This window comes from Aplysia californica, unplaced genomic scaffold (assembly GCF_000002075.1).
Source record: "Aplysia californica isolate F4 #8 unplaced genomic scaffold, AplCal3.0 scaffold00398, whole genome shotgun sequence".
NCBI classification, from domain to species: domain Eukaryota; kingdom Metazoa; phylum Mollusca; class Gastropoda; order Aplysiida; family Aplysiidae; genus Aplysia; species Aplysia californica.
In genome coordinates, this window is record NW_004797668.1 from 400,390 (window position 1) to 425,420 (window position 25,031).

The 25,031-nt window shown below is 41.0% G+C and overlaps 2 protein-coding genes across 6 annotated transcripts in view; one reads left to right on the top strand and one right to left on the bottom strand.

Annotated features, from left to right (window-relative positions):
• LOC101851754 overlaps window positions 1-5,109 on the top strand; it is a 10,230-nt gene extending 5,121 nt beyond the window's left edge. For both annotated transcript variants that reach the window (XM_013085700.2, XM_005103950.3), the window contains exons 3-5: window positions 1,028-1,164; window positions 3,233-3,388; window positions 4,268-5,109. In XM_013085700.2, coding sequence (XP_012941154.1) covers window positions 1,028-1,164; window positions 3,233-3,388; window positions 4,268-4,750 — 776 coding nt within the window. In that variant the 3' untranslated portion in view covers window positions 4,751-5,109. The remainder of the gene's footprint in view (window positions 1-1,027; window positions 1,165-3,232; window positions 3,389-4,267) is intronic.
• An 8,012-nt stretch (window positions 5,110-13,121) lies between these two features.
• On the bottom strand, window positions 13,122-25,031 carry LOC101851971. 4 transcript variants are annotated; one of them, XM_013085704.2, is made up of 6 exons: window positions 24,882-25,031; window positions 23,642-23,662; window positions 22,977-23,052; window positions 20,771-20,901; window positions 16,471-16,629; window positions 13,122-13,853 (listed from the first exon to the last, which is right to left on the bottom strand). In XM_013085704.2, exons 3-6 carry the CDS (start codon window positions 23,035-23,037, stop codon window positions 13,371-13,373), a joined length of 834 nt encoding a protein of 277 aa, XP_012941158.1. In that variant the 5' UTR covers window positions 23,038-23,052; window positions 23,642-23,662; window positions 24,882-25,031; the 3' UTR covers window positions 13,122-13,370. The 4 variants fall into 4 exon arrangements, with proteins under 4 accessions (XP_012941158.1, XP_035827111.1, XP_005104008.1 ...); XM_035971218.1 differs by having other exon boundaries at window positions 20,771-20,904; XM_005103951.3 differs by lacking the exon at window positions 23,642-23,662.

Sequence of the window (25,031 nt, forward strand, 5' to 3'; positions counted from 1 at the left end):
ACTCGTGGTGGAACACCAAACCAATGTGCCAGGATCTGGACAATAAAGATGTATCTTATCTTATCTTATCTTGTCTTATCTCTCTCTCTCTCTCTCTCTCTCTCTCTCTCTGTCTGTCTGTCTGTCTGTCTGTCTGTCTGTCTCGCTCCCCCCCCTCTCTCTCTCCCTATCCAAAATTTGACGCACTATAATGCAGTATTAGACAAAGGGATCTTGATGACGACTAAACTTAAAATTTTCGAAGCTGGAGGTTTCAGTCGAGGTCACTCATAACTGTATTTTCGATACTCTTTTTTCTTTTTATAAAGTGAAGAGGATAGTCTTTGCGTCATTACTGTCCAAAATATATTTTGAACGATATGGAAGGAGATAATAATGAGGAAGAAATAATGATAATTATGATAATTACGACATCGATGACGACGAAGACGACAGCGACATCAACAATGTGATTACAGTTTTATCCTACGACAATAACAGAGGACCAAAGACCTATAACCCAATCACTAATTTAATTCAAATCACCATGTGTCACGATGCGGTGGAGTCAGGCGCTCGTCAGTTTTTGGACATGTGAACTTATTGGCATCATCTTAAGGCTTGTCCATTTGTCTTACTTTCGATGACAGAAAAATACCTATATTATATTATCTTGAATAGAAGTCAAGATATATATTATTTTATGCCGTTGAAGGAGGTGGGGGTCACCTGGTTCCAGAGGTAAGACTACCGAGAAACTGGCCGCCCAAGTTTTGTGACTTCCGTAGCTTGAGAGTCCGTGGAAACTGAATATTCACATTTACATTTTTTAGTCAAATCAACACAAAAGTGTGTTTTCAAGTAGATATAAAGTCTGAAGAGCAAAACAAAACATAACAAAACAAAACAACCAAAAAACGAAAACAAAAATTGAAATAAAATTGCCAAACCGGTGAGAAAAAGCCGGTTTCTTAGATTTCATTATTTTGACGAGCGCCTGATTTCACCACGATATCTCACATAATACATGTATTTATTCTGTCCCCAGGTTACAATCTAGTAAGCTCTCTCCGCTCTGTGGTGTCACAAGAAGTATCCCAGGTAGAGGGCAGACTTGCTAAAAAATTGGAAACTTTGATCAGCTTACAGAATGCTGGGGGCAGTGGTGCTTCCTGCTCGGCCGCGGTGAGTGAGCGACAACACGGGGGTGGGTGAGTGGGGGTTAGCTGTGTGATCTGGGAATTGAGATTCCAGTACGCATCTAACGGCACTTGCATTAAGTCATATGGGTGAAATGGCGAAAGGGTAGAGGTTTAACGTCCCTATCAACACTATTAGGTTATTTAAGAGTCGGGACCTCCGAGTTTAACGTCCATCTCCGAAAGGACCGAACCAACTGAGAATTTCGTGTAAAATGCCTTTCCCAAGGACACAACGTCGGACCGAGCTGAGGCTCGAACCCCCGAACCTGTAACCTCACGTTTACGATTCCGGTAGCCTAACTATTAGGCTACCGATGCCACTAATCATATGAGTGGCGAAGGATAGAAGTGTTAAAAGAGAGCAACAAACACATAATATAGGAATGAAGAGAGTTAACAACGGTAAGCGTTTGATAGGAAAGAAGGAGCAAACTACACCACCGCATTGGAAATTGAGAAAAATGTTGTAGAATCGATGTACTTAAATGGCATCTATACCCAGGCCAACCATGTTTTAATGTTGTCCATTCATGTTACTCTTTGTTTACCCCTGGCCCTCTTGCCCCACATATTTCCTTCAATATTAAGCTCCTCTCTCACAATGGTCTGGCGAAAAAGGCATGGAATATCACAAATAATTAATTCTTATCATTTTAAGGTTCACGACTCATCATCCAGTGCCATATCTGCGATAGACATCGGCGATCATGGTTCTCCATTCATTCCTTTGCTCGGATGCTCTTAAAAAAGCTACGTTTCCGTTACCTATTTGTTTAGGTTCCCTAAGTATATTGTTCTAGCCCCACCCCTGCCTGGTTTGCCTTCAATATTGCCAGTGAGAGCTAGATGTTCAAGACCTTTATGTCTGTTCAGGTGTCCCAAAAACTGCATTTGTCGTTTCCTGATTGTTTTTAACAGTGAGCGTCCCACGTGGGCACTACTTCATTTTATTTCTTTTCTTTCCACCATATTCTCAGCAGTCTCCTAAAAAAACCACGTTTCTGTTGCTTCTATTTTATTTTCACTGTCTTTAGTGATTGTCCAGAAATGACAGCCATATAGAAAGGTTGACCATACATAGCATTTAAGAACTTTCATTTTGGCAGTCATTGAGATGTTTCTACATTTCAGGATTGGGCTCATTTTTATTGAAACTAGCCTTAGCCATTGCAATCAATTCTTCGTTTTATTTCTGTGGAACATTTGGCATCAAATGTTTTTGAAAAATATATCCTAGATATTTAAAGTGTTGGACTTGTTTGATCTTTTCACATTTACTAATGAGATGACAAATACGATTCGCTACTTTTTTGGATACTACTATGCATTCTGTTTTCTTTACATTCAGGATTAATCCTTTAAGTTCACTTTCTGTTACAACAGTGTCTAGAAGCGATTGAAGGTCCCTTTCTGAGTCTGCTATTAAAACTGTGTCATCGGTATGTCTGATGTTATTCATATTTTCACCTTTGACTTTGAGACCTGGGCATTCTTCTATGTTTCTAAGGGTTGTTTCACTGTACATGTTAAAGAGGTCTGGTGACATAACACATCCTTGACTCACTCATAAAGTTCACGACTACAGATGGTCTAAATTGTACTTTGTTTTTAGTGTTGTCAGAATGGTGTTTTCATATCATTCAATTTCCAAACCTTTAGGTTAAAAAAATCAGATTTAGTCATATATTCATCGTCATCATTTCATTTCACCCTGGATCAGGAAACAGACCACAGACAAATACTTTCCACCCTTTTCTCCCTGTGCAAGCCTTTTGATCCATGTTTTCCCACTTTTCTGTTCATCAATTTCCGTGACTCTTTTCCAGGTTCCAAGCGGTCTTCAAATTGATCTTTTGCCCTGTGGATTCCAATCCAAAACTTTCTTTGTTATGCCTGACTTCCTGAAAGTATGTCCATTCCATCGCCACCGGCTTCTTCCCACTTCATCTTTGGCAGAGCTCTGTCTTGTTTTCCTTAACGCTTCACTTTATTTATTTATTCATTTATTTTTTTTTTCATTTATTTATTATAATTTTCTTGTCTGTCTGCAGTCTGGCTGGGGCCGCCCGTTTAACGTGTTCGGGAAAGGTGACAATTACTACTTGGCGTTCCGCGGAACGGCTGGGGTGGGCTCCTCCGTCTATGAGGCTTACATCGGAGACTACAGCAAGAAACCAATGCGGAACATTGAACCGTGCTGCACACAGGTGAGATATTGGATGCCGGTCCTCTTTACGTTCTACCACATTGTGTCCGTTCTACTTATCCATCGCTCTACCACCAATCCAGTCTGACAACTGTTTCCCTTGACGGTCTACTAGTCTACTGTCATCCACGTTTTCTCTCTCCAGGGTATTCTGCAATATCACGGTAGACCGTCAAGTGGACCAGCACCAGATGTTGTCTGTCCTGAAGGCTTCATTTAATTGAACGGTGTTATCACCTTATTCTAAACATATATTATAACTTCTCTGAGTATAATGACGAGTCGTTGACATTACGATTTTCTCGAAGCTGAAAGCCGTCAGTGTTGTAAGGTATAATTGCCTAAAAAACATACATTGTTTGTGATTAGGGTACGTCAGAAGTGGGAGGTTGGGACGGATATTGTCCCTGCATGTCGATATTTTATATTTGTTCGTAACCATCTTACCAACTTAAGCCTGCCGAAATAAGTCAAGATCAAATAACTATGATTTTCACAAGAGCCCACACTATAATAAAATAAAATATGCTTCGATCTCCTTGGTCGATTGTAAATATCTTATGCCCCAATCGACCAAGTTTTGATCTTTTAGGAAGAGGAGGCTGACTGTTTAGACCTTGTCCGACAGGGCCAAACCTGGATGAATAGGATACAACATCTCCGCCAGAAGACAGGGTACTCGACTTCATAACTTACACACCAGGCATTCGAACCACGTCTTCTGCGTGCCACGACAGACAACCTAAACAGTACACCACAGACTCTGGTCGTCAACCAGTGTTAGGCAGTGTAGTTCTTCTCCAAGAGTCAATGTTCCAGCCATCTCATTGACTTAAATTAATGTTATTCAAGTTATCTATCAAATTAATTTTTTTCTCAGGTGAACGGATCACTTCCTTGCTCCGGGCATTACCGTAATGCGGGCATTTTGAACAACTGGCAGAATATCGAAGAGGTGGTCGTGGCTCTGTACGAGCGTGGTGTTCTCAAACAGTCCTTGACCTTTGACGCCGCCGGCACAGACTACCTGTCCTGGTTCAGCCCTGCCAATCTCAAGGACGCTGGAAAGTGGCAGGATCTGAAGGAAAAAACCACCAACTTCTTCTCCATTGCTGGGGATACCCTGTGGAAGCGCCGTTTCTTCATTAACCACCTCTACCTGGGATGTCTGGCTGATAATGGTTGGTTCCTGGCCATGGATAACCCTCTGCCCCCATGTCAGTATGAAAAGTATTCGTCTTTCCCACAGTTCTTATACAGCAGTGGCACCGGACGTATGACATGGTCTTCCAGCGGTGAAGTCGCCCAAGCTGACGTCATGGCAATATTTGTAAAGCCATACAACGGCTGCAGAAGCAAATAACTTTTTAAAAGTATAACATAATTTTTTTTCTCCTTTACCTGAACTTCTAAAAAAAAAGGAAGATACTATCCTTCAACGAAAACAACGTAAAGACATTAGTGAATGATGGTGATGGCCTTTCAAAAATAAACGAAATGCATCTAAACATAAGTAGTTAGAAAACTGTTTTTGGTCTTAACTACATTATGGTGTTCTGAGAAAGATGTAGAATCGGTGTGCATAAAGCACTGTTACAAGTTAAATATCTTTACATATATTATACACATTTTTACTGCGTAAAATGTATCCTTTTGAGCAAAGAAAATTGAGACATGAATAAAAGAACCAAAAATCATTCAGTTCGTAAGTGCTGAGCAAGACCCAGTGTCGTGTTGATCCTTTTTGTGAAGTTGTACTTTACTAACAGACATACATTATAATATTTTGTTTTGCTGCTTTCTTTCGCGATCATTGATGTATGCATGCCTCACGAATTGTCCAAACTGAAAGATTTCGCAAAGGTTTCGTAAGCCCAAAAAGAGGCGCGCATCTACTTTTACGATGGAATAACACACTTAGACATCTGTTCTACAAATCTACCGTATGTGGTTTATTTTCATCCATGGGTCGAAATTAATAAATATTAATATTTTTTAAATGTATTAACGAATAACGGTCTTGTGTGTCCGGATACGGTTTGACGGTTCACACAGCAACTTACCAAACGGGAACAATGGAAGGGAGCTTCAAACGAAACAGGTTTGCTTCGAGGAGCAATAGGACCCTTAATAATGAGGAAATTATATTGAAGCGACACATGTTGAAATGAGCTTTAAAGCCAATTATTTTTGGTATCATTTCTCCTCCCTTTAGTGAGCTCTCCAGAAGCACGTGCCGTTACAGAAAAAACGTGAAAAAATGGACATGGACGTTCTTGTAAACTTCGCCCACGACATTGGGCATTTAGTCAGAACAGCTGCCCAGGCGCTCTAACATTATTGAGTCTTTGACTTCTTATCCCTGCATAAGTTTTTGCTGCCCACAAAAAGTATATATCATGCATTTATTCTTATAAATACTAATGACAAGGGGTAGACTATTTCGATTTTTCCAAACACAGATCACCCCCTACCCCTCTCCCAACCCCCTTTTCCCCAGCTCCTGGCTGTAGACTTTTGTCACACAACGTGTGCCTGGACTGTTGATGTGGATCTCATAAAAAGTTGCCACTTCGCTACCTTAGAATTACAAAGTCCTATCTGATATTTTTGTCCGCTTTGAGTTACTAAGACCATGACGTCAGAAACCAAATGTTCTATCCGTTCTTTTAAAATCGTAAGATTATTCGGAGTCGTTATTAAGATATTAAAAGAATTGCAACCTAAAAAGCTTGACATGTTGTGAACTTTAAAATTTTTTATGTCAAATTTCTCAAAACTCTGCACTGGACAGATAGAACTTTGTAATTCCAGGGTAGCGACTTGCCATAATGAGAAAAATTCCCAGGAAAGGAATTTCTTCGGACGTTCCGTTGTAGAATCTTCTCGTAGCTCAATTCTCCTACGTCCTAGGGCACCACGCTCAAAGTCACCTCCCGGAAGCGGAACGATAGAGGGCGTGCTTCCGGAGATGGAGGCGTGGTTGAAGATACTCCGAGTTGACGAGAATCTCGGTTTCTCAACTCGAACGGGGAGCCAAGGTTGCTCTCGTCTTTGAAAATCACTGAATCTATAAACAATGAAAGAATGTGTTCATGCAAAGTCAAATAAATAAATAGCAACGAACAGGAAAAAGTCTTTTCTTAGTTGCACATAAAACTTGTACCTTACAAGAAAATTTCCGAAGTGATAATCGCGACTTTCAAGGGGCTATGGTGACTTTGGCACTTTACTACAATTAAATCATTAATTGTATCTAGAGATCAAGGAGTGCGAGTAATGTTATTCTTCGTACTTTTGCAATTTTGACAAAAACGGAAAACTCTGTTAGGCGAAGCAGATCTTCATCCACGCCAGGAGTGGCATACGAACTGATGCAGACAACTTTATCGCATTGGGGTTGTTTGTGTGTGTGTGGGGGGGGGGGGGGGGGTTATAAACGGAAATTGAAATATAAAAATGTACCAAAACCCTTATTGTTAGGAACTAGTGGTATATCACACTGGCATTTTCTGTCAGTTCGACCAAAGCTTGAACGGTAATGGATCTTCGTAGAAAACTTCAAGAGAGACAGGATGACATAGCTGTCCTGAGATATTGTGGACATTTCTAGTTAACGACCTTGCTATCCACCAAATATACACCAGTTTTCATCCTTTCTTCTATTTGTTGTATAAAAAAAGACAAGCACACAGACAAGACGACTGTCATTTAGTGCTGGGACAGAATAAGCCAGACAGAAACAACAGAGTAGGTCAAGAAAACAACCAGTGGCGCCCTCTGACAAGCCGAACATCAGTTCTTAGCACATCGCAACTTTAAAAATAAGTTGAAATGCCAGACTGTTTTTGTTGGAAAGAGAAACTTCTTTTTCAAGACCCCTTAATGACGCTTTCGCTTTAATTAAAAAAAACAACAACAACTAATTTAGCCAAAATCATTACCCCAGCCCCCTAAAAAAACAACAATAAAACAAAACAACAACAACAAACAAACAAACGAACAAACTCGCTTTCACTTAAAGGGAGAGTATTATGGACCAAGCATGAGACCAAATCCTTTCGACGGTTCGTCCCCCTACAACATTTCGTCAAAACCAGATTTCGCGCTGACAACACGCACCGTGTCATTAATGTAGTTACTTAATATTTAACTACCCCTGCAATTCACAGCAGTGTGAAGAAAGTTTTTATTAAAGGACAGGGGTCACCAAACATACATTTTTTAAAGGGAGATGGCGTTACATTCGAAGGTTCCCCCATTTAAGCAACCGCATACTACTGTTGCAAAGGGCATTTACTCCTATACATAATAATCATTAATTTCACAAACGCTGTACACATTTTAATACCAAGAGCGACTTGGACAAGTTGAAAACTGCTGTCAAAAGTAATGTATTTGTCTATGAGCATGAATTTATTGGCTCGTGTGTATTGCTTTCGTGTGTGTGTGTGTGTGTGTGTGTGTGTGTGTGTGTGTGTGTGTGTGTGTGTGTGTGTGTGTGTGTGTGTGTGTGCGTATGTGTGTGTGTGTGTGTGTGTGTGTGCTGTGTTTGTATGTGCATATTTGTTTAACTAATCTTACTTGCGCGTTTGTGCACCGTGCATTTATAATTTTTTGCTAGCACCCTAAAGTTCATCTGGAGAACAATGAATTCACTGAAGGAAAAAAAATATCCTTGTGGCCTCTTACTTACTTAATTCCTCAAGAATAAAACACAAAACAAAGTAAATCACTTGCACGACCATATTATGCATTAATGCTGTTACTCCAACATTGCAGTCCTCTCAAATTGTTTAAGGCAAAAATTATAAAGGTACTGTGTGGCCTGGTTCCTGTCTATCTTGATGAAAGGGAAGCTATTTACGTCACGTCCTCCACCAGCTTCACCATAGCCACTTAGTTCCGAGGAGACCTTCAGTCATGGTGTGGCACATGTATGGGCTTAAAGGTCCCTTTCGAAACAACTCAGTTATCCAACGACCTGCATAGCAGTCCATCTCCAGTTCGACTTAGCTAAATGAGAGTTGGGCCAATAAAATACCTCACACTGCCTAAGCTTAAGAATGTATCACTCGTGACACACAGCAAGACTGCCTTGATCATAGCCCACGACGATACTAATTTAGCTAAAGGCATCCCTAAGGATTCAATAATGCTCTGAGGGCACACAACCCCATGTTCCTGGAACATCTTTGAGATGTTACGGGCAAAGTTACAAATCTTTCTTTCGCTTTATTTTATTTCTCGGTGTCAAACGGGGCCATACACCTACATGCCTTTAATAAATGAAAGAAAAAAATGGTTGATGAAATGAATTAAGATCATATTCATCATAGCCAGTTGTTAGAGCAGGTGTAAGCATTTATCTTTATTTCAAACGTCTTTTTAAAGTTATATAAACTCAAGGAAAGACTTTCTTCGTTCTCCCTCCTATTTTTTTCTGAAAATGTTTTCAAATACATACCATAAAACTCCTGATCTCAGACCAGGAAATATTTAACGTAATTATACAGACATTTCTAGACATAAACAACTACTATAGTCGTGCTTGTTCAAGATGACCACCCATTTTCGAGGAGGAAAGTGGTTAGCCTAAACAGGCGGTCCTCTATGACAGTGGCATTACAATATCTAAAATATTCATGGGGGAATTGAGAAGTGGTGGTGTGTACATGCGAATTGTCTAGGGCAGGTGGTCACTAGAGCAGGTTTGACTGTATACAAATTACGGGACAGTTCAACCGTGTAAATGTTCAAGAATCAGTTGTCTTCATCGATAGATTCACAGAGCCCGTTTGCCTGCACATCCCTGAAGAAGATCACCATGTTCAGGACGTATCCACCTTAAGTAAGATGTTGGGGGTTAGGGTTTTTGTTTTGTATATATGAGAATTCAATTCCCAAGTTTGAAAGAAAAATACTATGAATCAAATGTCCGGCTCCGTTCACGTTTGTTTTTATACCCAGGGTAGAGACCTCTCTCTCTCTCTCTCTCTCTCTCTCTCTCTCTCTCTCTCTCTCTCTCTCTCTCTCTCTCTCTCTCTCTCTTGCCCTTTTTTACTCCCTGGTGGAGCATAGACCATCAACATTTTTCCAGCCCTGTCCTGTGCATCAATTTCTAGCTGTTTCCATGATATCCCCGCCTTTTCCATTCAGCTTGTAGAGCCTTCCCTGCCTCGTACATTTTACGAGCATTCCAGGTGCCAAGTCTGGTGGTTCTTCCGGTCAGCACGAGGTTTCTGAACTTGCGGTCGTGTTGTTTTTGCTGTTGATGTTTTTGTAGCTGTTTTTTGTTTTACGGGAAAGGGCTGCTTTGCCCAACTGACCTTAGTTGCTTTCTACAACATGCGCGGTACGGATACAGTGGTCCTATTCTTTGCTCCCCTGTCTCTTGGACAGGGCCCCGGGAACCACGCGGGTGTAGGTAGAGACAGCATGCCTCTTAAATGATAAAAATGGTTTATTGGGAAGTGAAGATATCTTTTGTTATTGACAAATCAATCTTTGCAAAATACTACTGCTGTTGTTCTAAATAAAGGACATGCCAAAGGCATGAACCTTGCATTGTCCAAATATTACAGCCTTGAAGCTAATTGCTCATAGCCCAAACACCAAGAAATGAAGCTATTTTTTTTATCTTTCTTTCTTTCGTCCCATCTCTTGCGCTGGCAGGCTCTCCCACCTTACCCCCCACTGCCTTCTAATTCTCTTCCACCACCATCCTCTACACTTTCATTCTCTTCCACCATCCCCTCCCATACCCACTCAAGCTCTTCGACTATCCCCTCCCCTGCCGTCTCATGCTCTTCCACCATCTCCTCCCTTACCCTCTCACACTCTTACCCCATCACCTCCCCTACCCTCTCATGCTCTTCCATCATCCCCTCCCCTACCCTCTCATGCTCTTCCACCATCCCCCCACTACCCTCTCTTTTTCTTCCAACATCCCCCCTCTACCCTCTCATGCTCTTCCACCATCTCCTTCCCTACCCTCTCACACTCTTCCACCATCCCCTCCCCTGCCGTCTCATGCTCTTCCACCATCTCCTCCCTTACCCTCTCCCACTTTTCCACCATCCCCTCTCCTACCCTCTCATGCTCTTCCACAATCCCCTCCCTTACCCTCTCATTCTCTTCCACTATCTCCTCCCATACCCTCTCACCATCCCCTCCCCTACACTCTCACACTCTTCCACCACCCCCTCCCCTACCCTCTCACACTCTTCCACCATCCCCTCCCCTGCCGTCTCATGCTCTTCCACCATTTCCTCCCTTACCCTCTCCCACTTTTCCACCATCCCCTCTCCTACCCTCTCACACTCTTCCACCATCTCCTCCCATACCCTCTCATGCTCTTCCACCATCTCCTCCCTTACCCTCTCACACTCTTCCACCATCCCCTCCCCTACCCTTTCATGCTCTTCCACCATCCCCTCCCTTACCGTCTAATTCTCTTCCACCATCCCCTCCTCTACCCTCTCATGCTCTTCCACCATCTCCTCCCTTACCCTCTCATTCTCTTCCACCATCCCCTCCTCTATCCCCTCAAACTCTTCCACCATCCCCTCCCCTACCCTCTCATGCTCTTCCACCATCCCCCACTACCCTCTCATTTTCTTCCAACATCCCCCCTCTACCCTCTCATGCTCTTCCACCATCTCCTCCCTTACCCTCTCACACTCTTCCACCATCCCCTTCCCTTACCCTCTCATGCTCTTCCACCATCCCCTCCCTTACCGTCTAATTCTCTTCCACCATCCCCTCCTCTATCCTCTCATGCTCTTCCACCATCTCCTGCCTTACCCTCTCATTCTCTTCCACCATCCCCTCCCTTACCCTCCACGCTCTTCCACCAGCCCCTCCCCTACCCTCTCAGTCTCTACTAAGGATGCGTCGCCGTGTGGGCAACCCCCAGTAGATACCGTCCTGAACATGGCGTTCTCCTCTAGGGAAGTGCAAATAAACGATCCTTGTGGATTTATCGATAAAGACAACTGATTCTTGTAAAGATTCCACGGTTGAATCGTCTTGTAAATTGTATACAGTCAAAGCTGCTCTAATGATCACCAGTATCTCATGACAGCTCTGTCAACCTGTCTCTTCTGAAGTTTTCGTCAAAGATCCATGCTATGATTAAATCATAGTTTGAACTAACTGAAGCGTGTGAGAGCAGTATACCACTTGTTCCCAACGGCAGGGTTTTGTGTTCCTTTTTATATTTCAGTTCCCCTTAAAAACAATCTGACACCCCCCCCCCCCGAAAAAAGTTGTCTTCATTTTCTCGTATGCAACACCTCTGACTTGGTTGAAAATCAGTTTTGTGTAACAGAAGTTTTCTTTTTTGTCAAACTTAAAACGGTACGGAAAAATCAACCTCACTCCTTTCTTTCTAGTTCCTAGCTACAAATAATGATTTCATTTCAGTTAGCTGCCAAAATCACAATAGTCTCTTAAGAGTTCTGATTATAACTTCGGACATTTCCTCGTGAGGAGCAAGTTATTTGCAATGATAACGCTTCTTTATTTGACTTTGCTTTATTATAGCCTTTCATTGTTCTTAGATTGAATGGCCTCTAAGTATGAGAGTGACCTCGGCTCCCAGTTCTAGTTTAAGAAACCAACATTCTCCCCAACCACGCCTCCACTTCACGGGAAGAACGCCCTCTCTTTCTTTCCGCTTCCGGTATATGACCTTCCTTGAGCGTGGAGAGCTTGGACGGAGGAGAGCTGAGCTACGAGGAGATTCTACGAAGAAACGTCCGGATCCGGAAGATGAACTCTCAGACACGCAGCCCGGTCATAGAAGAAGTGCCTTTCCTGTGAATATTTCTTCATTGGGGCAAGCTGCCCCAGACGTACACATCCACAACTGAGGTACACATTGTGTGACAAAAATCCACAGACAGCTGCTCAGACTAAATTCCCAACGTCGTGGGCGAAGTTTACAACAACGTCCATGTCTATTTCTTTACATTTTTCTGTAACGGCACGTGTTTCTGGAGAACCCACTAAAGGGAAGAGAAATGATATAAAAATAATTGGCTTTAAAGCTCATTTCAACATAATTATGTCGCTCCAATGGGATTTCACTTTGAAGCAAACTTGTATGGTTTAGAGTTTCATTCTACGGTTCCTGTGTTGTAAATTGCTTTGTCACCCGTCAAACTGCATCCAGGTCTTCCTAACTTAAAGTACTTTTATCCATTAATACTTTGAAAACTATTTTAGTCTGATCGATGGCTGAAAATACGCCACATAAATAGACCAACGTAAATAGAACAGACGCAGAAGTGTGTTTTTTCATCATAAAAGTGGATGCACGCCATATTTTAGAGGTACGTAACCTTTACGAGGTCTTTCAGCCAGTACAATTCATGAGACATGCATACATCAGTGGCCAGGAAAGAGGGAAACGAAACAAATGTGGGGGGGTGTCTTTTTGTAAAGTACAACCTGAACAAAACAACAACAACAACAAAAAACAAACAAAAAAAACCCCAGGATCAACGCAACATTGAGTCTTGCTCTGCATTTATGAACTGAATGATAATTTTGTTCTTTCATTCATGTCTCTGATTTCTTTGCTCAAAAGGTTACATTTTACAGATTTAAAATGTTTATGTATCGAGATATTGAACTTGTAACAGTCCTTTATGCACACCGATTCTGTAACATCTTTCTCAGGATGCCATAATGTGATTTAGACAGAAAACAGTTAACTTACTTCTTATGATTAAATGTATTTCGTTTATTCTTTTAAGTCAAAGGTCATTACTTTCTTTCACTAATCACATTGTTCAACAAAGAGAGTGTTTTCCTTCATTACATTTTAAAGTAAAACAAAACACCATCACCACCACCACCAAAAAAAAACAACAACAAAAAGAAAACAATATAAACAACAGCAACAACAGCAACAACAGCAACAAAAAACAAGAATAATAACAAAATCCAAAAAATGCTGTTACACTTTTAAGACGTTAGCGGTTGTTACAGCCGTTGTATGGCTTGACGAAAATTGCCATGACGTCAGCTTGAACAGTGTCCCCACTGGTAGACCAGAGCGCGCGTGCGTTGCCACTGCTGTATAAGAACTGTGGGAAAGATGAATGCCTTTCATAAGGGCATGGAGGCCGAGCTTTATCCATGGCCATGAACCAACCATCATCATGCTTACATCCATGGAGTTTATGGTTAATGTAGAAGCGGCGTTTATAGCTCAGATGCCCAGCAATGGAGAAGTAGTTGGTGGTCTTGCTCTTCAGATCTCGCCACTTTCCAGAGTTCTTGAGTTTGTCAGCACTGAACCAGGACAAATATGTTGTGCCGGCGGCATCAAACCTCAAGGACTGTTTGAGAACACCTCGGTCATACAGAGCCACAACCACTTCTTCGATATTCTGCCAGTTATTCAAGATGGCCGCATTACGGTAATGCCCAGAGCAAGGAAGTGATCCGTTTACCTGAAAAATGAACAATATTCCTTTGAGAGAGAACTTGATTAACAATCATTTAAGTCAACCAAATTATGTCTGAAACGCTGTCTTGATAACATTGATTTGAATTGTTGATGATCCCTGTCTGTGGCGTAAATGTAGTGGCTGTTTACTGTTGTACACAGAGAGCGTGGTTCGAATGCCTCAATTGGAAGTTATGATGTCCAGTACCAGTACCTGTGTGCATGTGTGTGCGCGTGTGTGTGTGTGCGCGAGAGCGCGCGTGTGTGTGTGTGCGCGAGAGCGCGCGCGCGTGTGTGTGTGTGTGTGTGTGTGTGTGTGTGTGTGTGTGTGTGTGTGTGTGTGTGTGTGTGTGTGTGTGTACATGTGGTGAAACACCAAACCAATGTGCCAGGATCTGGACAATAAAGATGTATCTTATCTTATCTTATCTTATCTCCGTCTTCTGGCGGGGATGTTGTGTCCTATTCATCCCGGCTTGGCCCTGACAGACAAGGTCTAAACAGCCAGCCTCCTGTTCCTAAACGATCAAAATGTGGTCGATGGGTGCGTAAACTATTTTCAATCAATCAAGGAGATCTGAGTTTATTGTTTGGGCTCCTGCGAAAATCTTTTAACCCTGAGTGATTTCGGCTGGCTTAAGTTGGAAAGTTTATTGCCTGCAAAAACAACGGCATTCAGAGAAAACATGTCCTGCAACCTCTGAAGAAGCTAAATCAAAAAGTGTGTGCATTTTAGGCCGCACTTTAAGGGGAGACGTACACTCTTGGAACAATTTTCTAAACGAATGACTTTTATTCACTTTCATGTAATTGTGCAAGAAGTTCATAGATAAATAGGATGTAATAAGGGTTAATTTGTTGATTTTTTTCTTCTGAAAAATGGGTCTCTGAGCCGCCATCTTTGATTTTCAAAACATTTTCTTAGTGTGGAAGAATTCATAGAAAATATATGAGGCAGCGTGATGAAATCAGGAGCCCGTCGAAATAATTAAAGTGATGAAACTGGCGTTTTTCTGCAGGTTTGTGAATTTTTATCGAAACTTTGTTTTTTGGCTCAACACGTTTCAAGCTCATTAAAGAACACATTTTGATGAGGATTTTACTGAAAACCCTAGAATTAAAAGCACAAAAAATGTACATTTTCAGTTTCCAAGGACTCTCAAGCAAAGGAAATAACTAAACTTTGGAAACCATTTTCTCACTAATTTTACCTCTGAAACCAAGTGACCCCCAACTCCTTCATTCGCAGATATCTCGACTTGTGTTCAAGATAAATGGACTTGTTTTCATCCTAAACAAGACAAACAAACAAGCTTTAAAATAATACCAATATTTTTACATGCCCGAAAATTGACCAGAGCCTGATTACTCCGCGTTGTGACAAATATTGAAACAACAGCCTGAAGTTTGGAACACAAGTACAAACCTATATGGACTGTGGATCCGTGTGAGGATTTTGACCTATCTTTATAAATAAAAAAGTGAGCCTAAAGTCAATGGAGTCCCGAGAGTCATTTGACTAAATTTTGGAGCATATGTTATAAAAAATTTGAATATTTCCACAAGCTACCAATATTCCCAATTTCCTCATATATATCCCTAGTATATATATCTTAAAGCTCATGTGCGCCAAATTTGAAGCTTCTAGCTTCAGTAGTGATTGAAAACTCCTTGCACCAAGGAGGTCACATAATAATGTCAAAAAGCAAATTTTGAGAAAAACAGAAATAACAGGAATTTAAAGGATTTTTAGTGCAATATGCACTTTTCGAAAGCCCTTTTAGGTCATTTAGGATGTTTTTCCAACAGTTTCGTCATACCCGATAGAACAGCAGATGTCAAAGGATGTTTTTCCGCAAAAAATAAAAGTTCGATAGTTTGAAAAATTTCATCGATATTCTATGGGATCGCCGACCCGGGTCTTCCCTTAATTAATTTTACAGTACGAAATGTCTTTCAGCTTCGAGAAAATTGTGATTTCCACGCAGGATCAGCGTGTTCAAAGAAATCATAATGATACTAACGGTATGATAACAGTATTTTGTTACGTGAAACTTTCACGACAGAGAACATCTAGTGCTAGTCCACTTAACGGACTTAACGGATGGGTGGGTGGTGGGTGCTCTGGTGTGGTTTGCTCATTTTTCCTCATCAAACATCTATCATTTTGATCTCTCCTCCTTCTTTTTGTGTTTGTTACTCTCTTGTAACACCTCTAATCTTCGGCACTTATATAACCTTATTGTGCTGCAAGTGCTGTAAAACTCTTACTAAAACTAAAGAAAAAACCGCTTTACAGTCTACAGAAGGTCCCGCCTTACTGACTAAGGTCTACCAGACGGTCTAACGCGATAATACGGCATACCTAAAGGCCTTCCTGAGTGACTTGAAGGTCTGCCATGATAATGCCTGCATTGGGTAATTTTATACTATCACTCCCACACCCTGGTGAATTTCTTTCAAGAAATCTTCTAATACCGCCAGTGACAGTCCCAAGCCTGTATGTGTGCAAAAGGATGAAAAAGAAGAGGGAGACCGGGGTAAACGAGCAATGTTTAGTGGCCTATCATGGGCTCCAGTAGAGTAGGAGTAGACCGTCACATTTCCACCCAATATCTCACCTGTGTGCAGCACGGTTCAATGTTCCGCCTTGGTGACTTCTTGTTGTAGTCTCCGATGTAAGCGTCATAGACCGAGTGGCCCACACCAGCGGTTCCGCGGAAAGCCAAGAAGTGCTGGGCGCCTCTCCCGAACACGTCAAACGGGTGGCCCCAACTGGACTGCAGTTGTTCAAGGAAAAAAAAATGGTGAAATGGTATGGGTTTAACACCCCTATCAACACTATTAGGTTATTTAAGGGGCTGGACTTCCTAGTTTAACGTCCGTCTCCGATAGGACCGAGCCAAGTGGGAAGTTCGTGTAAAGTGCCTTTCCCAAGGACACAACGTCGGACCGAGCTGAGACTCGAACCCCCGAACCCGCAATCTAACGATTACGAGTCCGGTAGCCTAACCACTAGGCTACCGACGCCACTGCTGTTCACGGAGATTACACACATAACGATGATGATGACAAAATAATAATAATGATGATAATGTTAATAATGTTAACAATAACAATGAGAATAATAATAATAGCAATAATAATAATAATAATAATAAATATAATAATAAATATAAATGTAATAATAATAATGATGATGATGATAATAATAACAATAATAATAATAATAATAATAATAATAATAATAATAATAATAATAATAATAATAATAATAATAATAATAATAATAATTGTTTGTTTTTGTAAAGTGTTTTACGGCGCTCGCAACTGCATAAGGCCATATGAGCGCGCGGGACACACCTAATGTTTTCAGTTGGTAGGAAATTTTGAATTTTGACCGGGTGACGGCCGAAGCCTACTCTTATCGATTTTAGACCACCAAGGGATCTTTAACGTGCGCAACTTGCACACGGGCCCTCCGAGATTTTTCGCCCTTGTCCGAGAAGGCTAGGTGTAGATCTTTCCTACCCGAAGATCAGGGGTGTGGCTGAAAGACAGCAGTTAGAAGAAGCGAAGGAGAAGCAGTAGAAAGGCTGCAGGAAAGAATCAGGAGCCCAGAGGAAGGGGCAAAGGAGGTGAGGGGGTGGGGGCAGAAAGAGGAGACGAAAGCAGACGACAGAACATTGCTAGAGAGCAAGAAATGAGGTGAAAGGAGACAAATTTAGAGAAGAAAATTTTTCGGTCGCTACCCGGATTCGACGGGAAGGACTTACGGATTATCAAAAACATGTACTGGGATCAAACGGCTGCAATGAGAATAGAAAACGACATCAGCGAATACATACAGATTAAAAGAGGAGTCAGACAAGGATGTGTACTTTCTCCAGACTTGTTCTCCCTGTATAGTGAAAATATCATGAGACACATAGAAGAAATGCCTGGTATCTCGATAGGGGGACATAATATAAACAATTTAAGATATGCAGATGACACAGTCCTAATAGCAGAAGATGAAGAACACCTGCAGAATCTATTAAATGTCATCGTACAAGAGAGTGACAACATGGGCTTAAACCTAAACATCAAGAAAACCGAAACGATGGTGATAAGCAGAAATACTCCAATCCCAACATGCAATATCAAAATCAATGATACCACCCTCAAGCAAGTACAACATTTTAGATATTTGGGGACCATTATATCATCAGATGGTAGATGTCACACCGAAATTAAAAGCCGCATTTGCCAAGCAAAAGCAACCTTCCACAAGATGAAACAGATACTAACAAACATCAATCTGTCACTGGAAATGAGGAAAAGAGTAATGAAAAGCTACATCGAGCCAATCCTATTATACGGGTGCGAAGCATGGACAATCAATAAACAGCTGGAAAAAACAATTGTTGCGGCAGAGTTGTGGTTCATGAGACGCATGCTACGTATCCCATGGACAGCTAGAAAAACAAATGAAGAAGTCCTGGTTGAAGCAAATTATAGAAAACAACTTATCACGAATATAAGAAAACGACAGGCAAATTTTTTCGGACACACAATGCGGAAAGAAGCATTAGAGAACATTGTAACAACAGGAAAGTTTGATGGAAAGAGAGGTAGAGGCAGACAGAGGGAAAAGATACTGGACAAGATGACAACATGGCTGGGAGCAGCAAGAACAACAGACACCATTGCTGCTTCGAAAGACAGATGGAAGTGGAGGTCCATGATCGCCCACGCCAGTCGGCAAGGCACCGGATGATGATGATGACCCGGATTCGAAACCGGGACCTTTTGAATGAGATGCCAACACCTTAACCTCTAGGCCACGAGAGCCCCCTTAATAATAATTGTAATAATAAAGTACTAAAAATATAATAATAATAATAATAATTTAAAAAAATAAAAAATAAAAAATAATAATAATGATAATAATAAGGATGATGATGATGGTGATGATGATGATGATATTAATGATGATGATAATGATAATAATAATAATAATAATAATAATAATAATAATAATAATAATAAAGAAGAAGAAGAAGAAGAAGAAAAGAAGAAGAAGAAGAAGAAGAAGAAGAAGAAGAAGAAGAAGAAGAAGAAGAAGAAGAAGAAGAAGAAGAAGAAGAAGAAGAAGAAGAAGAAGAAGAAGAAGAAGAAGAAGAAGAAGAAGATACTAATTCCAAATTGTTTTAACATAAAGGTTCGGAAAACGAAAAATATTATTGCATCCTAATAACACTGAAAACAGAGTGCAGTTTTAGGCAATCCGTAGTCATGTATTGTATAGTAATAGACTCTTACATGTTTGTTTGTTTGTTGTTGTTTTTTTTTGGGGGGGGGGGGGTTGTTATTCTATGCCCTTTTCACCAATCATAATACGTAGATCTCAGGTCAGCGATCCTTTAGCCTGGCAAGACACGCTAATGAACGGACCGACACACGACTTTTCTCCTCACCTTGCTTCACGCTGCTGAATGTGTCCTGAACGTGCTCAAGCTGAGATTGGTGAAAGAACCATTTCGTCAATTATTCTGATATATATCTTTATGGCAATAAAAGTAAGGTGTCCTTGGTAGCCATAGAGGTAAGTATCTCCGCGCCTGTTACGCAAAAGACTGGGGTTCGTCTCCCGGCTTGGAAAGGTTGTTTGTTTTTTCATGCTATTGGAGAGAAGAAAGAATATGGAGACACAGAGGCTGGCAGAAAAGTGTAGATCAGAAAGACGGACAAAGAGAAAGAGAAATACCTCAATAATAGACCTTTAGTGACCAACGCTTGCAGTTTGGCTTTGGGGTCTTTGCAGTTTATTCTTTAGTTCTGTTTGTATGTTATTGAGAACTGAGTTACCAGATTCTACACGAGATTTCACAGATTATGGTAAGATCAGTGTCTTTTTTTTTGGTGTGCTTTAGTTAGTGTTTTACGGCGCTCGCAACTGCATTAGGTCATATGAGCGCGCGAGACACATTAAACATTTATAGTTTGGTAGAAATTAATTCAAAAAGTGAGAATGAAAGCAGACGATAGAACGTGGTTAGAAAGCAGGGAAGGGGGTGAAAAGAGAACATTTTTAGAGAAGAAAATTATTTTCCTTCACTGTCAGGTCTCTACCTCAGGACCTATTGAATGAGAAGCAAACACCGGTTGGCAGGTGCTCTCGTGCGATTTGCTCCTTCTTTCCTATCAAACATCTATCGTCGTTATCTCTCTTGTCCCTTGCGTTTGTCACATCCTTGTAACACGTCTTTGACATCTATGTGACCCAATCGCGCTGCAAGTGCTGTAAAACGCTTACTAAAATCTCAGTTCTCAGATCGAAACGATCTCCCCTACCAGGGGGCTCTCGTGGTCTGGAAGTTACGGTGTTGGCCTCTCATTCAATAGGTCCCTGGTTCGAAACCTGACAGAGATGGAAAATTATCTTTTAAAATGTTTTCTCTTTTCACCTCATTTCCCGCTCTTTAATCATTCTGTGTCATCTGCTTTCATCTCCACTTTCGCCCCCCCCCCTTTTTCCTCTGGGCTCCTAACTCTTTCTACTGCTACTCCTGATTCTCCTTCTTACTGCTGTCTTTCAGCCACATCCCTGATCTTAGGGTAGGTAAGATCTACCACCTAGCCCTCTCGGATAAGGGCCAAAAACAATCTCATAGGTCTTGCGTGCAAGTTGCGCATGTTAAAGATCCCTTGGTGATCCTAAAATCGATAAGAATAGGCTTCGGCCGGCACACGAGCACAATTAAAAATTAATTCCTACCAAACCGAAAATGCTTTATTGATATATGTCTCGCGCGCTCATTATTACTATGACCTTATGCAGCTGCAAAGCGTGCTAAAACACTCAGCAAAATAAAATACCCCCTCCCCCCAACCCACCGGACCACCCATGCACTCACTCCCGTGTTGTCGCTCACTCACCGTTGCCGAGCAGAAGGTAGCACCACTGACTCCGGTCTGCACATTCTGTCTATTGACCAAGGCTTCCAGTCTTTTAACTATCCTGTTCTCTACCTGGGCCACTTCATATTTGACCAGTGCGCGTAGAGATTCTTCTTGCGTCGGTTACATGGGAATAGAATTGATTGGGATTAGATTAGTGAACGGATTATAGTTTTTTGGTTCCAGTTTTATTGTCGTAAGATAAGCTATTAAGTTTCATCGTCATTTTTGTTGTCTCCGCTCTCGTCTTTCATCGTCATCGACGTCATTGTAAACATCACGATTATTGCTATTCTTTTCTTATTGTCATCTTCTTCTATCAGCGTCCTTGCTGTCTTCAGCGTCTTTGTGTTTTATCCAGCATAATCTACAGGTATCACAAGTGCTCTCACGCAAAAAGTGGAATTGTGTGTCGAGCACTCAGATGAGTGAAAATTAAAAATATGCTTGCTCGGCTTTATACAACAGAGACATCTCTTCACAGACACGATCGTTTAAAATAAAATGAAAGTGAGAAATGGTTCCGCCTTTTTGTGTATTACTTAGATATGCTCGCTTTGTGGTTATCTCTTTTTTAATATTAAACTCGTCGCTTTACCGACAATCTCGCGAAGGGTGCATGCATTTTGGTCAGTTCGGTTGTTTTGTTTGTTTGTTTGTTTGTTTGTTTGTTGTTGTTTTTTCACTTGGCCTCCCGCTTTTCGTTTCTAAGTCGCTCTTCTCTGAGGAAGCCACACCAAAGTAGTCAATTCGCCGCCTGATTTTTTATTCCATCTTTCAAAAACTTCAGTTCACAGAATTTTGAGACTCGAACTCGATGTGAAGAAATACATCGTTTTTCAACATTATACTGAGGCATTTCTGGTTACGACGCCAAGAAAAGTGTCAAGATGAGCCTATGGTTTTTTAGGTGTCGTGCGAATGATGATTCATTCATGGAAAGAGTGTTTTTTTAAAATGGAACCGTCTTTTACCCGAACCGAAAAATGAACACAAGAAATTACATTCAGTGGAGTTCAGAAAGACCAGACAACATTGTAAGACACACAGATGGCGACAGCGTGTGCCACACCAAAGTGAACAAGGACTCGTTGGACCGTTCTGGATTATGGATGAACGCAACAGTAACATTGACAGCAGAGTGTTATCTGAAGATTCTTATTCTGTTGGACCTAAGAAGTGGAAACGACAGTGGTTTCAACAAGAGGGGGTGGCATAAATCCACACATCGCAGCTCAACTCATTGAGTGGATCCAGAATCACTTTAATCACTCTCGACTCAAACTCTTTTCGTTGGACTTCCATTTATGGGGATACCTCAAGGGTGTTTTTAATAGAATAGGTCCTTGGGATACCTTCGAGATCAGATGGATGTCCAGCGAGGAGGTTATAAAAAAGCATTTGATTGAAATCAGGCTCTCGTCAAAGTAATGAAATCAAAGAAATTTTCATTTTTATGCAAGTTGGGGAGTTTGGTTTCAAATTTTCATTTTCTGTTGTTGTTTTCTTTTTGCTAACAACTTTAATGCCGATTTAAAAACACATTTATATGGGAATAGTACTGAAAAATGTTGGTCAAAGGCACAGAAACTGTAACTTTGCAGTTTCTAAGGACTATAAGCTTTGGAAGTCACCACATTTGGGCGGTTATTTTCTCTCTTAAATTACATTTGACATCAGGTGACCCCCATCTCTTTCCATATAATTTGACTTCTATTCAAGACAGATGGGAATTCTTTAAGCCATGTGCAAGACAAACGAACAAGATTTAAGATGATACTAATAACTCCACATACGCAACAATTGACGAGCGTCTGATTCGTAACACATATTTATTCTAATGTCGTTGTGGACTGAATGTTTCTTAACTTTCGTGAACTGGGGCAAAAGATAAAGCAATTTTTTACACGTGTATCGCGTAAACAATTTTTCTTTTAAAAAGTCAATGAACGTTTAGAAACATCAAGACTCCCTTGTTTATTACCCGGTTTTGATAAAATTAATGTTGAATTTCATGTTTTTGCATGGTCTCATGGAAAATTTGCACATACAGAACATTCACAGAAATGGAGAACATCACTGGCCTTTTATAATAATCATTAGATTTTGACATCACCACCACCACCATCATCATCATCATCATCATCATCATCATCATCATCATCATCATCATCATCATGCTTACCTGGGCAGGCATTTGACAATGCAAAGATGGTCACGACGGAGAACACAAGTATCATTTTCATCGTCCTTTTCGTCTCCTAAGAAGAAACAAAAATCGATGCAGATGACCAGTGGTGAGAGAAGACTTACCATCATACGTTAACAGAGAGTTCAAACGGTGCAGACTGTCTTTCTGTGGGGTTTCCCGTGTGCCTTGCTTGATTTTAGGTCAGCTTTTCCCTCACAATAAAGCAAATGTAGAATTCCACCCACTCGGATCCCTTCTCCCAACTGCATTTAAGAGAGGCACGTACGTTGATGACATTCAAAACTGGTCTAAAGACACATTTGTTTGAATCTGATTTTTATCTAGTTTTATTCTTCCTCCAACTACAAGTGACAAATAATCGCCACGTTATTGTGTTTTTCGAGTTGGTGTTCTTTTGTCGGAATTCGGCTTATTATTACGATTGTATTAATGATGCACATTTGAAAGGACTGTTGTACTGTGATGAATGGGCTTATATGTGTGAAACCTGGCTTTGTGTTAGCTTCCGAAACATTTTTTTGTGTGAAGCGTCCAGAGCCACACAGTGAGTGGGTGCTATAAAAATAGAAGTGAACTTTATTGTCATCATTCATAAATATTAATTATAATGGAAATTCAAAACAGAAATACTACCCTACCTTTTCCTTCAAGGGCCAAATCTGAAACAGATATCAACGACTTCAGTTCACTACTTGAGAACACTTGTCTGCTAAAATTATGCTCCCATAAAGCATACAGGATTCGAGCCTTTTCCCCTTACCCATCTACTGTACGTTTACGTTCTCTGTTCTTGATCTACCTTTCCCATTTTCTCCCTTTTATTTTTCCAGTAAGAGCAAGATGTTGAAAGCCTGCAATTCCCCTACGTTATTGTTTTACTCGTGCCCGACTCATATGGGATTCTTTTATCAGAACCAATTCATTTGATTTCATCTCCTTACATGAAATTCTCATGAGTTTCCCAAGATACCCCTTTTCTATAACACCTTGTTCAGTTTCACTATATTAAGCAATTCGATTGTCCAGCATTCACAGTCACAGAGAACAGTTGATCACATAAAGAACTTGTAAAACCGTTGTTGATATATTTGTTGTTGTTGAGATGTTGGTCTCATTTAAGGTAACTCTTCCCCCCCCCTCTCTCTCTCTCTCTCGTTCTCTCTCTCTCTCTCTCTCTCTCTCTCTCTCTCTCTCTCTCTCTCTCTCTCTCTCTCTCTGTGTATGTGTGTGTGTATGTGTGTGTGTTTGTCTATCTCTCTCTCTCTCAGATTGTCGCTCTGTCTCCCCCCTCTCTCTCTCACTCTGTGTGTGTGTGTGTATTTGTGTGTGTTTGTGTGTGTGTGTGTGTGTGTGTGTGTGTGTGTGTGTGTGTGTGTGTCTCAGTTATGTAAATTATAGGTTGGACGTGGATATTGCTTGCGAGAAACAAACACATCTCCTTATTCTATATCAATTAGAATTGCTGAGTGGACATGCAGCATTGGACCCTGTAAAAACGTGTGTTCATTTATCAACTTAAACCTGCTTGAATAATCATTCTCTGTTAACAGGTGCCGGCCGAATGGTGAAGAAAAGACGTAAATAAATAAAAACAACATCAACCAGTCAGTACATCAACGAGTTACTATGTGTTAATGACGGTCTTTTTACGAGAGCTTTCAGCACCCACTACGCCAAAAAAAAAAAGAGAGGAAAACACTATTACTAATATATACTACTATTACACTCCTTCAACTTTGAAAGGAAATGCATGCTGAACAGCCCATCGGACTATCTTCAACCCGCTATAGCTTAATTGTGCACGCTCACTTTTTAGTTTTAGCCCCACGAGCCGCCCCTGATGAGAACATCTGTTTGAACGTACCAAGTAGAACTCACCTCTCGGGGAAGAAGAAGACTCACAGGGGAAGCAAAGGACACGGAGCCCTTCTCGAAACGGAAGCCAATGGAGCGTATTTATTTGTACAACGTCAGAGGCTCCTCCTTCGGAAGGCAGGGCTGGAACTGCTGCAGTGAAATGATTGGAGC